A 16364-nucleotide genomic window follows, 5' to 3' on the forward strand; every position below is an offset into this window, starting at 1 on the left:
ACGGAAGCCCACCAGGCTCCCCCGTCCCTGGGATTCTCCAGGCAAGAACACTGGAGTGGGTTGCCATTTCCTTCTCCAATGCATGAAAGTGAAAAGTGAAAGGGAAGTTGCTCAGTTGTGTCCGACCCTCAGTGACCCCATGGACTGCAGCCTTCCAGGCTCCTCCGTCCATGGGATTTTCCAGGCAGGAGTACTGGAGTGGGGTGCCATTGCCTTCTCTGAAGAAGCTCTTCAATTTATAGCAGTTTTAATTTAAATTCAGTTCAACCTAAAACAAATGATTCTATTGTGATAAATCCTAAAATGTCACTGACAATTGTAATCTATAAAGTAAATTCACTCATTAGTCACTCTTTCTGAATCTCTTTTGTGCTAAAATGTGTGTTGTGTGCTTTGTTGCTCGGTTGTGTCCGGCTCTTTGTGACCCCATGGACTGTAGCCTGCCAGTCTCCTCTGTCCATGGGATTCTCCAGGCAAGAATACTGGAATGGGTTGCCATGCCCTCCTCCAGAGGATCTTCCGAACACAGGGACGGAACCCAGGTCTCCCACATTGCAGGTGGATTCTTTACTGTCTGAGCTACCAGGGAAGACCTGTGCTAAGATAAATTGTGTGTAATTTGGATTACACAGGCACTGCTGCTAATCAAGTCACAGTAAGGAAGCTGCAAGTCAAATGCTACTTCATTCTTTATTAAGATATTGTCTAACATGAAACGCCTGAGGTTACTCATCTGAGAATTTAAAATTCTGTGAACATGTGTGTAACATTATGTATGGCTAATCTGAAGTCCCGCTGGATGATCCTGGAATTGAGTTCTACTACAGTCTTGTCTTTTCTGTCCTAACCATCCATGATTTTGCTTTTATTTCTTTGTTTTCCTGTTTATTTATAGCCAAAATAGCTTCTCACCATATGTTTAAATAATAGAGTCCCAAGGTATCCCAAGCTAATGAAAGACCACCATAAATTCTGTGTCATTTCTTCATGGTGTCTTTATCACCCAGAGGTGATAGTTTGAGAATGAAGAATGAAAATATTTCAAGGTTTTAGTATTGCTTTGAGAAATACTTTTAGAATTATTTGGGAATTAATTTGAGAGAATTAGCTTAAGAGAATAAAGGAAAAGTGTAAGAAAACAATATAGATAAAAGAGAAGAGATGACACCTTGGTATCTTTGAATGGAAAAGTGGCAAAAAGAAAGAGATTTGAATGCAAGCACTCAGAATTATGGACCTTGGGTAGAAACAGCCCAAATTTCTAAATTAAAGTAAGGATGCCTTTCTTCTGAAGAGTCCAACTTTATTACCTTGATTATTTCTATATTCCTTTAAAGTGTTTTAAATTATGAAGTATTACAAACTTCTTGAAGAGTACAGATGATATTACTAACACCTATAAATACATCCCTCAGATATAGCTAATGTTAACATTTCCCCAAATTTTTCCAGATCTTGTTTTTAAAATAGAATACATTGGCATTACAGAACCTGTTCCCTTCTTTCCCATTCCATCCCATCTCTTGATCCCTCTCTTGAAGTAACTGTTATCCAGAAGATGGTGTTTAATCTTCCCAAACATGTTTTTATATTTTTAGTGTATACTCTCATGTTTCAGTTATTCATGGCTGCATAACAAAGCTCTCCCAAATGTAATAGCTTGCAGAAGCACCCATTTATTAATTTTTATGGTTTTGTGGGATGATTTGGCTGAGCTGGGTGGCTCTTCTGCTCCGTGTGGTTTATGGATATTCCACTCAGGTCGCTGCTGCGTTCAAGTGGGATCTCAGCTGGAACTTTCCTGATGGCCTCTCCTCCAGGTCTCTCTCCACCAGTTTTATGACTTTTTTACAGCAGATTTCTTTCTTTCTTTTTAAATATTTATTTATTTGGCTGTGCCAGGTCTTAGTTACAGCATGCGGAGTCTTTAGTTGTGGCATGAGAACTCTTAATTGCTGCATGTGGGATCTCGTTCCCTGACCAGGGATCGAACCCAGGACCCTTGCATTGGGAGCGCAGAGTTTTAGCCAGTGGACCACCAGGGAAGTCCCTCAGCTGAGTACATCTCTCAGCCTGCTTCCTGCCTATAGAAATTTGGGGGACAAGAAACCTCTTTTCCCTTCCAGTCTTAGTCAGGAGTTGGCAGATTATAGCCTAAAGGTCAAATCTGCTTTGTGGCTGTTTTTGTATGGCCCAGGAGCTAAAAATTGTTTGTATATTTTAAAAGCATTGTTAAAAACAAAACAACACAGACAGAAAGACTAAACAAAGAAGAATCTGTGACAGAGACCAAATGTGGTCTGTAAAACCTAAAATATTTACTATCTGGCCTTTTATAGGAAAATTGGCTGACCCCTGACATGGTAAGAATATCTCACATGGAGTCCATGCTAAAATGTGTCCTCTCTCAGTGGGTCTGAAAGAGGACCAATGCAGGAGACTCCATGCTGAGCTCTGTCTCCTAAATTTATCAGTCAGATAGGCTCTTCCAAGGGGCATGTTCCTCCCATAATTTTACTCTTAGGAACTGGAGGATAAATTCATGCTCTAACACCCAACTCCCCATAGGAATAGGGAGTAAGTCAATCCCAACTAATAGCATTGCTGTTATTGTTTAGTAAAATAAGTTGTGTCCAACTCTTGTGACCCCATGGACTATAGCTCACCTGGCTCCCCTGTCCATGGGATTTCATAGGCAAGAATACTGGAGTGGGTTGCCATTTCCTTCTCTAGGGGATCTTCCCGAGCCATGGATCAAACCCATATCTCTTGGGTCCCATGCATTACAGGTGGATTCTTTTCCACTGAGCCACCTGGGAAGCAGCTAATATAGTAAGCATAGTAAAACTCCAATTTGGATAAATATGGTTCTCTTCATATACAGACACATTAATATGAATTTAGAAAAAAGTTGGAAAAAGTCTATATAGGAGTACGGTGGTCCCCAGGGAATTCCAGTTTCCTTTATAGTTGTTAAAAAGAGTTATAAGTCTGAGTATATTTTTTAAAACTTTCTATTAAAAAAAACCATAATAATAGTGTTTCCCTCCTGGCTTCTTCTACTAATTACATAATTTTATTTTTGGCATTTAAACAGACCCTTGGAATTTATCTTAGGGTAAAAAGGTGAGGCAGCTAATTGCTCTTTGCCTTCCACCTTCCTCCATTTGGGCTCCCCTTGTGGCTCAGATGGTAAAGAATCTGCCAGCAATGCAGGAGACTCAGGATCGATCCCTGGGTCTGGAAGATTCCCTGGAGAAGGAAAGGGCTGCCCTCTCCACTATTCTTGCCTGGAGAATTCCATGGACAGAAGAGCCTGGCACGCTAGTTGATGCAGTCACAAAGAGTCGGACACGACTGAGGGACTGACTGACTTTCCCTCTAACTGGTCTAATACAATTAATTGAAGAATTTGATTTTATTCCACTTGTTTGAAATTCCAGCTTCATCAGTTTCTGAACGCCCATTTATACTCATGTCTAAATGAAATTATTCTTGATTAGAGAGAATGCGCAGTCGTAGAGATGCACTGTATCTCTAAATGGCTTCGTGTCTTGTCTAACTTTTCCGCACCTGTTTCAGGAGGTATGGTCTTGCTGGATTGAACTGCTTCACTATTTGGATCTTGAGACCACCTGGCTAAACACTTTGGAAGAGCGCATGAAGAGCACAGAAGCCCTGCCTGAGAAGACAGAAGCTGTCAGCGAAGCCCTGGAGGTAGGAGCCTGCGCTCTGAGTGGAGCTTTTTGTTGCAGTGAGGCTGAAAGAGAATTCAAATGAGGAACATAATGCCTTTTGCCAGCAAACGCTTTTGCTTCCTCCGTGGTTTTTGGTGTAACTTGTCTTTTCTTGCATTGCCTGAAATATTCATACCATCATATATTTAGATTATTGGTGAGCCACTAACTCAGCCTCATGAGATGGTTAGTTGTTTTCTGATTAGTACATTTTAGATACCATAAAGCACTCTAGTGATTCTCCAGATTCTTTTTACCAGTCCCTGGATAAGACTCTGCCTTATGTTATTAGGACAGTTGCTCTCTCGTTTCTTCATGAAGTTATTTTTGCTCCTTAGACATGGCAAGGAGCCACTGTATTTACAGTGACTCCTACTCTGTTTTCTTCAGATGTGAAAAGTTGGAGGACAGATTGAAAACGGCAGTGTTAGAGGCCTGGGATCCTATCCCCATGCCTGAACGTGAGCTCCTTGAGGCCAAGAAATGTGCCTGAATTTTCTGTTGTTCCCCAGTTACCAACACAGCCTGTGGCGCATGATAACTTAGTAACTTTCTTAGGTGGAATAAAGTGTGGAGAGAACAGATTTTCTTAAAAGAGGAAGATTGTAGCTGTGCTTTTAAAACTGTAAGAACGGAAAGTGGTGAAGTGATTAAGTAGATGACTGGATTAAAGGTCAGAAATAGGTCAGAGTTCAGTTCAGTTCAGTTGCTCAGTCATGTCCGACTCTTTGTGACCCCATGAATCGCAGCACACCAGGCCTCCCTGTCCATCACCAACTCCCGGAGTTCATTCAGACTCACGTCCATCGTGTCGGTTATGCCATCCGGCCATCTCATCCTCTGGCGTCCCCTTTTCCTCCTGCCCCCAATCCCTCCCAGCATCAGAGTCTTTTCCAAAGAGTTGTCTTCTCATGAGGTGGCCAAAGTACTGGAGTTTCAGTTTTAGCATCATTCCTTCCAAAGAAATCCCAGGGCTGATCTTCAGAATCGACTGGTTGGATTTCCTTGGAGTCCAAGGGGCTCTCAAGAGTCTTCCCCAACACCATAGTTCAAAAGCATCAGTTCTTTTGATGCTTTTGAAATAGGTCAGATGTGGTATCTAAATTCTAGGAACCACATGCTCTGCTGGAGAGAAGATGTCATTTCTCAGATAAAATAGAGTCAGAGGCTGAATGTATTAAAAAAAAATCAAAGCTTATTTTAAAAACACATACTTTCCTAACATGAGAGTTAAAATATACATTCTAAAAATATGGAACATGGAGAAAAGTATAAAGTCAAGTCTAAGATAACACTTTAAAACATTTTAGTGTACTTCTTTAGAATTATTTTTCTTATTATTTTTACATCTACATGCTGAAAAGTAGTACTTTTAGTGGTGGGATCAAAGGCTTTGGAGCTTAGGAGCCAAGTTGGAATCCTTAGCTCTTCTTTTTACTGTGTGTATGTTGGCAAATTACTTAATATCTCTGAGCTTCAGTTTTCCCATCTGTAATATGAAAATAGTATTTAGCCCGATGATTAGATTTATGTGTGTATGTGTGTGTGTGTGTATATTGGAGGAGAAAGTGGCAACCCACTCCAGTATCCTTGCCTGGAGAATTCCATGGACAGAGGAGTCTGGTGGGCTAACGTCCATGGGGTTGCAAAGAGTTGGACACAACTGAGTGACTAACACACACACATGTATATATATGTGTGTGTGTGTGTGTGTGTGTGTGTATAAAACAGTGCCTTGCATTTTATATATGTTGTAGAAAAATAAGAACCTATTTTTTAATAATGTAATTAATAACAGTTTGAAATAATGCTATTTGTATAATAATTGTTTTTTGTTTTTAAACTTTGAATCATACCATGAACATTTCTCTATGTAATTAATAATTATTGAAATTATTTTTGTGGATTTATCATATCATCATTCATGTGGAATTCTGTTTTATTTATTTTATCTAATTATTTGTGATCTTGTTCCTTTGATAGATTTCTAGAAGGCAGAATTATTTCTTTAAAAAAATGAACAATTTTGTTTTTTCTTCCAATTTTATTGAGATACAATTGGCATATAATATTGTGTAAGCTTAAGATGTACAGTGGATTGATTTGATACACTCATATATTGAAAAATGATTACCACAACAGGGTTAGTTAAATCTCTATTGCTTTACATAATTACCGTTTATTTTTTGTGGTGAAAACCTTTAAGATCTACTCTCTTGCTGCTGCTGCTGCTAAGTCGCTTTAGTCGTGTCTGACTCTGTGCGACCCCATAGACGGCAGCCCACCAGGCTCCCCCGTCCCTGGGATTCTCCAGGCAAGAACACTGGAATGGGTTGCCATTTCCTTCAACTCTCTTAGCAACTTTCAAATATATTATACAGTTTTGTTAACTATAATCACCATGCTATATATTACACACCCAGAATTTATTCATTTTATTGTTGGAAATGTTTACCCTTTGGCCAATTTCTCCCCTTCTCCTCCACCCACCGCCCCCAGCAAGTGCCTGTTTCCATGAATTTGACTTTTTAAAGATTCTACATATATGTGATATCATACAGTGCTTGTCTTAAAAAAGTGAACAATTTTAGGATCGTTGATATATTTTGCCTTGGTAAATGCATTCTTTGTTTTTCTTTGTCCCTGTCCAGTCTTTAGAATCTGTTTTGCGACATCCAGCAGACAATCGCACCCAGATTCGGGAACTTGGCCAGACTCTGATTGATGGAGGAATCCTTGATGACATAATCAGTGAGAAACTGGAGGCTTTCAACAGTCGATATGAAGATCTCAGTCACCTGGTAAGAATGGAGCCACGCTTGAGTGTTGGTTAAATGTTTATGATATGGAGCTGACCTCAAAAACTTATACCAAGGGGAAAAGTTGGTTACCAATGGGGGTGCTGAGGACATTGAAATACTAGGTGGAGAGGAGCAGACTTTATAAGGCACGCAGAACTTAATGATTAAAAAGTTTTTAATTTTGAGATTGTTGCTACTTGTGAACTATTTAATTTTCTTTAAGGATTATATTACAGTTTTATATAAAGATAATAACTCATATTATCCGAGTAAACATTAGAGCCATTCATTGTCTCTTAGATATATACTCAGAATGTATCAAACATGCATGTTCATATCAGTAAGCAAAGAAAGGAGACTGTCTTTATAGAAGGGATAAGTGGGTATTAGAAGGTTTTAGACACATATTAAAAAATAACTGTTGATGATTAGATCATGAATAGCTTCAAACTTAACCCCAAAGTGCAACAAATAGTGGTTCGATACTATGCATATCTGTAGAACTTTGGTAAACTTTGGAAAAATAGAGATTTATGTATTCACTCTATTTATAGACATTCTGTTATATTTTATATTTTTGTTTATAGGCTTTTTTATTGAGTCCTAAAAATGCCCTAAATGTCTAATAAATGGCATATTTTTATTTTTTCCTTTATTTTAGTATGTTACGTAAAAAATCTTTACATTTCCCCCTTTTTTTATTGAGGTATAAGTGATATATGACATTTATTAGTTTCAGGTGTATAACATAATGATCTGATTTTTGTATACATTAGAAATTAATTAGAGAAGGCGATGGCACCCCACTCCAATACTCTTGCCTGAAAAATCCCATGGATGGAGGAGCCTGGTATGCTCCAGTCCATGGTGCGCTAAGAGTCGGACACGACTGAGCGACTTCACTTTCACTTTTTCACTTTCATGCATTGGAGAAGGAAATGGCAACCCACTCCAGTGTTCTTGCCTGGAGAATCCCAGGGACAGGGGAGCCTGGTGGGCTGCCTTCTGTGGGGTCGCACAGAGTCGGACATGACTGAAATGACTTAGCAGCAGCAGCAGAAATTAATTACCACTATAAGACTAGTTAACCTCTGGTATGATACATAGTTGCAATATGAGGACTTCTGAGATCTAATCTCTCAATACAGTATTGTTAACCATAACCATCATGCCTTATATCACTTCGACATGACTGATATATTTATAACTAGAAGCTTGTAACTTTTGATCCTCGTCACCCTTTTTGCCTACTCCCTGCCCCCAGCCTCTAGCAACCACCAATTCTCTGTTTCTATTAGCTTGGTGTTTGTTTTTGTTTGTTTTGTTTTTTTCTTGTTTTTGTTATTTTTTTAGATTCCCCATATAAGTAGGTGATACAGTATTTGTCCTTTACCCTCTGACTTATTTCACTTAACATAGTGCCTGCAAAAGCATTTTCCTATTTTGTCATGTTACATATATAGAAAGAAGTAATTTCCTGCAAGATGCATAAGGTATTAGAAGGACAATTTCACCATTTTGCTAATTATTGTTTATAGTGCAGGCCAAAGTCTTGAAGTAGTGCTTTTATAGTTTGCTCTTTTTCTTGGTGGTTAGAACACAAGGGTTTTCTTATATTCAGCCATTTCTGTTTGTGCTGAGAGACTAATGATTACATTTCCCCTCCTGTAGGCAGAGAGCAAGCAGATTTCTTTGGAAAAGCAGCTCCAGGTCCTGCGGGAAACTGACCACATGCTTCAGGTCTTGCAGGAGAGCTTAGGGGAGCTGGACAAGCAGCTCACAACGTACTTGACTGACAGGGTAGATGCCTTCCAAGTTCCTCAAGAAGCCCAGGTACTGCCATGGTTGTGAGGGTGTTCCAGTCATAAAGGGAGCATCTGTAATCATCTCACCTGCATGGGAACCAGCCCTGCCCGCCATTCAACCCAGAGTCAATGAGAGAGGCTGACCTTACAGGGGAGCATGTGGGTTTGGGGGTTCTCATAGTTTTTATGTGAGATCCTAGTGAATGGCCACCATTTAAAAATTCTAATTTTCTTAGCTATGAAATTGGGAAAATTCTGTCTTTGTAAATAATTGGTGAGCATTCAAAATGACCAGTGCAAAGACCTTCATGCACCATGCACAGAGTCCTACAGTATGGGTGGCCATATTGTTATTATCCTGGAGGAGGAAATGGCAGCCCATGCCAGTATTCTTGCCTGGAAGATCCCATGGGCAGCAGAACCTGGCAGGTTACAGTCCATAGGGCTGCAAAGAGTCAGACACCACTGAGTGACTGGGCACACACACACGTTATTATTATGCTGCACGCTGATTAAAGTTTGTATCAGAGTGTGTTTTTACCTGTTGTATGACTCTATGAAACTTAAAAACGACATTCTCTTCCTTTTCTAATCTCTCTAGAAAATCCAAGCAGAGATCTCAGCCCATGAGCTGACTCTAGAGGAGTTAAGAAGAAATACGAGGTCTCCACCCCAGACCTCCCCAGAGGGCCGGACTGCCAGGGGAGGAAGTCAGATGGATGTGCTGCAGGTGAGGAGGGAGAGCAGCTTCCTTTTACTTCTCAGTGTGTTGGGCATAAAAAGAAAATGAGAAAGAACTGATGACTGGGATGCTTTTGGTCTTCTCTGTGATGTGAAGAAGGGGCTGGTTGAAGGCACACTATGTCCTAAGGTGGGCAGCAGAAACAAATTGTTGTTTGGGTGGAAACTATTGGATCTGAATTTTCTAGTTGAGTTGAGAAGACAGAGCAATGTCAATATAGAAGTTCACTTTGTATAAGTCTTTCCATTGACACAGAACCTCCATCAGTACAGGCTTCCCTGAAGGCTCAGTGGTAAAGAATCTGCCTGGCGATGCAGGAGACGCAGGAGACATGAGTGTGATCCCTGGGTTGGGAAGGTACCCTGGAGAAGGAAATGGCAACCCACTCCAGTATTCTTGCCTGGAAAATTTCATGGACAGAGGAGCCTGGTGGGCTACAGTCCACGGGGTTGCAGAGAGTTGAACACGACTACATGCATGCACTCCAGCGGGACTGGTGTGGCTGGTACGCTGGGCAGGCTGAGTCCATGGGGCACAGTAGGACTTAGCCTTGTGATGGAAGAAGCAGACTGACTTTCACTTTGAGCTTGTGTTGAAGGGCATTATGAATTCTAGGTTTTTGAACTGTGATTTTCAGACAGGTGAGAAAATTAATGTGGTTTTCATCATAGAGAGGCTAGCTTAGCCTTTCATTATATTTCAGATTGAGACCCTGAGTGTCAAGGAATTCATGACACTGGGCTGTACAGTTCCTTAAGATGATCAGGCAACCTCACAGATTTCTGTTAAGGAGTATTTTTTATTGTTCCTTTATTCTACCCCTTCTTGAAGTATGTGTTATACTAATATTCTCTGCTGAGAGAGATTATCATTCTAATGTGAATTATTATTTTCATTTCTGCCAACAGAGGAAACTTCGAGAGGTGTCCACAAAGTTCCAGCTTTTCCAGAAGCCTGCTAACTTTGAACAGCGCATGCTTGACTGCAAGCGCGTGCTTGATGGTGTGAAAGCGGAGCTGCATGTTCTGGACGTGAGGGATGTGGACCCTGATGTCATACAGACCCACCTGGACAAGTGTATGGTGAGGCCGCTGGGCGGTTAATGTGTCCAGTGGGTTTTCCTGTTGCTAATATGGCTTCATCTAGTGCTTATGTACATGGTTTGTTCAATTGCTGTTAGTCTAAAATGTGCTAAGAATAGGGAAAAATGGTGAAAAGCAGGTTAGAAATTTAGAAGTATGGTCCTTTCCTCCTAGGAAATTAGAAGAGATAGGAGAGAGAGACAGCAGAGATTAAAATCAATTAGTACAGTATAAGGAGATCCAACCAGTCCATTCTAAAGGAGATCAGTCCTGGGTGTTCATTGGAAGGACTGATGCTAAAGCTGAAACTCCAATACTTTGGCTACTTCATGCGAAGAGTTGACTTATTGCAAAAGACTCTGATGCTGGGAGGGATTGGGAGCAAGAGGAGAAGGGGACAACAGAGGATGAGATGGCTGGATGGCATCACCAACTTGATGGACGTGAGTTTGAGTGAACTCCGGGAGTTGGTGATGGACAGGGAGGCCTGGCATGCTGCGATTCATGGGGTCGAAAAGAGTCAGACACGACTGAGTGACTGAACTGAACTGAACTGAAGTACAGTGTAATGAGATAAGGAAACTAAAATAGACATGTATATAACATGATTTAAAAACAAGAGGAAAACATATCTTAATTACAGTATGAAGTTGGGGAAGGCTTTGACAGAATGTGACTAATCAGCTAAATTTGAAAGGATAAATTTGAGTTAGCTAGAAGAACCAGGAAATGGCAACCCATTCCAGTATTCCTGCCTGGAGAATCCCATGGACAAGAGGAATCTGGCAGGGTACAGTCCATGAGGTTGCAAGAGTCGGACACAACTTAGTAACTAAACCACCACCAGAAGAACCATACTTAGAATGAATGTCAGGAATATTGCAATGTACAGCAAATTCATTCTCAAAGAAAGTAAAATTTTAAATATTAATTTATAAAGTTTAAGCCTAAAGTGTGAAAGAAGAAATTATACTTAGAATGGATGTCAGTAATATGGTAGCATAAAAATCATTCTCTAGGAAAATAAAATTTTAAATCAAATCTAAACTTAAGATGTAAAAGAAAAAAATATTTAAAAGACTTTATTACTCTTTTAATTTTGAACTTTAAAATTCAGTTGCACAGAAATTTAAAGATCACGTGCCTGAGTATTCACAGTCTTAGAATTAGTATTCTGCTTGAGAAGAATCATGAGAAAACTGAAGATGACACATGTTAAGAAAAGTCTGGGAAGAGTTCTTTGTGCTTTTCAAAACTGCGATCTCCACATGTCTATTGCATACTGAAGGTTGTTTGATTACTTAAAAACTGGAATGAATGGAAGGATGAAAAAATAGGATGAATTTTTATACATAATATGTGTGCATGTGCATGTATGAATGTACATGCATATTTACTGAACACAGAGATCACCAAAGCAAGCACTGCCCTTGACCTTGTGTCATCTAGTCCATGGCCATGCCACATGGGTGTTTCTGGTCAACACTACGATGAACAGAGATAAGATAACTTGCCCAGGATAACGCTTTTCAGTTTCAAAGCAACGAGGATGAGGGCATCTCTGAATTTGACCTGTATAACTTCAACTTTCTATGGTCATATACATATTGATGTATGGAAGTTTTATATGTCTTTTCATTATATAACTAACGTGCTCATTGTGGTAGACTTTGTACTTCAGAGAACTGTAAGAAAAAATTGAATCTTAATATTTCCAAATTCCCACAGCCAGAAATAGCCAGCATTAGCTTTTTTCTAGTAATGGCATTTAGGATTTTGAAAAATGTAATTTAAAAAAATGTTAGACTTTCAATTTTTAGTCTTCATGTTTTCCCATTTTTTGTAGGAAAAATGTTCATATTATCAAGTACTTTCCTAAGCCTTTAAGATACAGGTTTGAGCCTTTTTTCAAATAAGACTAGTATAATCTCTATGAGATTATACTAGTCTTATTTAAAAAAAAGGCAATCTCTATGAGTGTATTTTCTTATCTGAATTTAAAAAATTATTTCAACCTTGATTTCATCTTACTCATTCTTTGAACCAGATCTGAGAGAGATAAAGCCCTTTGATCTCCATGGTTAGTTTTTAGCTGTCAATCTTTGTCATCCATGTTCTGAAATGGTTCCAGTTACCACATTTTCACTAATATGTATAATTTGTCTGGCTCTATTTTTAAGAAACTCTATAAAATTTTGAGTGAAGTCAAGCTTGAAGTGGAGACTGTAATCAAAACAGGAAGGCACATTGTCCAGAAGCAGCAAACCGACAACCCTAAGGGGATGGATGAGCAGCTGACTTCTCTGAAGGTTCTCTACAATGACCTGGGTGCCCAGGTGAGCAGGGCAGGTGCACTGCCCCTCTGTCTCTCTCATTTGTGTATTCTAAAATTTTACTTCTGGGAGAAGAATGCTTATTTGAATTTTATGGCATCAATAATACATGTTTTCATTTATTTCAATAATTTTTATTATATATCTTTAAAAGTGTGTGTTGACTATGAGGGCCCCTCCATTTCTTCTAAGGGATTCTTGCCGACAGTTCAGTTCAGTTCAGTTGCTCAGTCATGTTTGACTCTTTGCGACCCCATGGACTGTAGCACACCAGGCTTCCCTGTCCATCACCAACTCCTGGACCTCACTCAAACGTATGTCCATTGAGTCAGTGATGCCATCCAACCATCTCATCCTCTGTCATCCCCTTCTCCTCCCACCTTCAGTCTTTCCCAGCATCAGAGTCTTTTCCAATGAGTCAGTTCTCCGCATTAGGTGGCCAAAGTATTGGAGTTTCAACTTCAGCATCAGTCCTTCCAATGAATATTCAGCGTTGATCTCCTTTAGGATGGACTGGTTGGATCTCTTTGCAGTCCAAGGGACTCTCAAGAGTCCTCTCTGCCACCTCAGTTCAAAAGCATCAATTCTTTGGTGCTCAGCTTTCTTTATAGTCCAACTTTCACATCCATACATGATGGCTGGAAAAACCATAGCTTTGTAGTAGGTATAATGGTCATCTGAATTAAATTCACCCATTCCTGTCCATGTTAGTGCACTGATTCCTGAAATGTCAGTTTGCACTCTTGCCATCTGCTGTTTGACCACTTCCAATTTACCTTGATTCGTGGACCTAACATTCCAGGTTCCTATGCAATATTTTCTTTACAGTATTGGATTTTCCTTTCACCACCAGTCACATCCACAACTGAGCATTGTTTTCACTTTGGCTCAGCCTCTTCATTCCTTCTGGAGCTATTTTTCCACTCTCCTCCAGTAGCATATTGACCTTATAGACACCTTATAGACCATATAGACACCTACTGACCTGTGGGGCTCATCTTTCAGTATCATATCTTTTTACCTTTTCACAGAGTATGTTACTATTAAAATGATGAATAGTTACATAGAAATGTATTTTTAATATTTAATCCAGACTAATTTCTATATTTTCAAAGGCTACAGACATTTCATAAGTTATTATGAGGAAACTCCACAAGTAATAGTCTCTGTATAAACACAGGTTATTGGTCCTTGGATTTCTAGATTGAACAATCCATTGAGAAATGTTAAAAACATCAGGACTGTAATAAATAGTATCAGGAACTTCACATTAATCCAGCAGGATTTAAAATCCTATTCAGAAACATCTATAATTTGGACATTTTAGTGAATCTGTGGGGAAGTTGTTAGGCCCTTTATTGTGAGTGACTGACTTGATCCATTAAGCTTAACATCTTCTCTTATTGAGAATCTCTTCCCTGAAACCAGACAAGCAAAAACAAGATAAAACACAGAAACAAATGAAGTGAAACATTCTCATTAATATTGAAAAGCTGTGTTAGATAATATATTAGACCCTTCTGTGATTATTAAATATTAACCAAGTTTCTACACAAACCCAGAGAATACAAGCTGAAATTTTGTGATCACATTGAGATTACTAACAGTCATACATTTCCTGGGCAATTTGGATTTCACTTCTGCAAGATTAGATTACTGATGTGATATACTGTATACCATTTTTGATACATTGCACATCTGGAACACGTATGGTAAGAGCTTCTTTTTGAGAGAGTTAATTGCATATGTCAGATATTCACACAGTTATTCAAGTCTGGAGAATATATCTGGGATGAAGATATAAATTTTATGAGTCATATGCATAGAGGTGATAATTAAAATTTTCAGTGATGATGAGATTGCCTAGGGAGACGATATATCAATAGAGAAAAAAGAAAAGGTCCTGAATTAAGTAAGTTTTGAGGGATTACATCACTTAGGAGGATATTTGAAGAAGATGAGCTTTGGAGAGTGAAAAAGTTGGCTTAAAGCTCAACATTCAGAAAATGAAGATTATGGCATCTGGTCCCATCACTTCATGGCAAATAGATGGGGAAACAGTGGAAACAGTTTCAGACTTTATTTTTCTGGGCTCCAAAATCACTGCAGATGGTGACTGCAGCCATGAAATTAAAAGTCGCTTACTCCTTGGAAGGAAAGTTATGACCAACCTAGATAGTATATTGAAAAGCAGAGACATTACTTTGCCAACAAAGGTCCATCTAGTCAAGGCTATGGTTTTTCCAGTAGTCATGTATGGATGTGAGAGTTGGACTGTGAAGAAAGCTGAGCACAGAAGAATTGATGCTTTTGAACTGTGGTGTTGGAGAAGACTCTTGAGAGTCCCTTGGACTGCAAGGAGATCCAACCAGTCCATTCTGAAGGAGATCAGCCCTGGGATTTCTTTGGAAGGAGTGATGCTAAAGCTGAAACTCCAGTACTTTGGCCACCTCATGTGAAGAGTTGACTCATTGGAAAAGACTCTGATGCTGGGAGGGATTGGGGGCAGGAGGAAAAGAGGACGACAGAGGATGAGATGGCTGGATGGCATCACTGACTCGATGGATGTGAGTTTGGGTGAACTCCAGGAGTTTGTGATGGACAGGGAGGCCTCAGTTCAGTTCAGTCACTCAGTCGTGTCCGACTCTTCGCGACCCCATGAATCACAGCACACCAGGCCTCCTTGTCCATCACCAACTCCCGGAGTTCACTCAGACTCAAGTCCATCGAGTCAGGGAGGCCTGGCGTGCTGCAATTCATGGGGTCGCAAACAGTCGGACAGGACTGAGCGACTGAAGTGAACTGAACTGACTGAGCTTTTAAAAGAGACTAAAGTATATATGTATGTGTGTGTTTGTGTGTGTGTGTGTGTGTGTACCACATTTCTTTATCCATTTATATATCAGTGGCTATTGTGAATAATGCTGCAGTGAGTATGGGAATGCAGATATCTCTTTAAAATAATGATTTCATTTCGTTTGTTGTGTACCAGGAGTAGAGTTGCTGGATCATATAGTAGTAGTTTCTTTTTTAAATTTTTTGAGGGCCCTCCATGTTGTTTTCCATAATTGCAAACTTGACATCTGCTAAGAAAGTAGATCTTAAGATCTACCTAAGATCTACCACAGAAAAAGGTAACTATGTAATGATGGAGGTGTTAATTAACTGTGGTATTCATATCACAATGTATATGTGTATAAAATGATTACAGTATACACCTTAAAAACATACATTGTGCCACCATATATTTTATATGCATGAGAAACTACATATAAAAAGGTGGTACGAAGTGTGGTAGTATACCAGAAACGTGCTAGGTCTGGGAAGCCGAAGGAAGGAGGGTATTTGGAGAATGAGTGTAGGTTTTTGTTTGGAATATTACTGAACAAGGCATCCACTTAAAAGCATACATTAGCTCTTTTGCCATTGGGGTCATCACAGAGCTTAGCAAAGATGATTTCTGTGGAATGATGGAGGTAGAAGCCAGAATGTCATGGCTTGAACACTGTATGGGGGATGACAAATGGTTTTGAGAATTTGTATGGGAAAGGTAGGAGAGAGGGAAGGTAGGGCCAAAGGAGGAAATTTGTGTGTGTATGTGTGTGTGTGTGTGTGAGAGAGAGATAGACAGACAGATACTTGAGTATGTTTCATCCTTGGTGGGAGTGATCCTGTTGAGAAGGAATGTTTGCATATCTAGGAGACAGAAGGGATAAATGATTAGGTAAAAGATTTACAATTGATACTGCCTAATTTAATATGCAGTACATCTTAAAATGTATTGATTAGATCAGCTGAAGAGAGTGTAAATTGTTATAAGTTGAACTGTAAATTATTTTCTTCCTGGTATACCAAAATCTTTGG

The 16364-nt window shown here is 39.5% G+C and overlaps 1 protein-coding gene across 11 annotated transcripts in view; it reads left to right on the forward strand.

The window, feature by feature from the left end:
- UTRN (utrophin) overlaps positions 1 to 16364 on the forward strand; it is a 556684-nt gene that overhangs the window by 192902 nt on the left and 347418 nt on the right. For all 11 annotated transcript variants that reach the window (XM_010808643.4, XM_015472890.3, XM_010808642.4 and 8 more), the window contains 6 exons: positions 3583 to 3717; positions 6389 to 6538; positions 8210 to 8371; positions 8945 to 9073; positions 9994 to 10167; positions 12348 to 12503. In XM_010808643.4, coding sequence (XP_010806945.1) covers positions 3583 to 3717; positions 6389 to 6538; positions 8210 to 8371; positions 8945 to 9073; positions 9994 to 10167; positions 12348 to 12503 — 906 coding nt within the window. The remainder of the gene's footprint in view (positions 1 to 3582; positions 3718 to 6388; positions 6539 to 8209; positions 8372 to 8944; positions 9074 to 9993; positions 10168 to 12347; positions 12504 to 16364) is intronic.

Source organism: Bos taurus, chromosome 9 (assembly GCF_002263795.3).
Source record: "Bos taurus isolate L1 Dominette 01449 registration number 42190680 breed Hereford chromosome 9, ARS-UCD2.0, whole genome shotgun sequence".
Lineage (NCBI taxonomy): Eukaryota > Metazoa > Chordata > Mammalia > Artiodactyla > Bovidae > Bos > Bos taurus.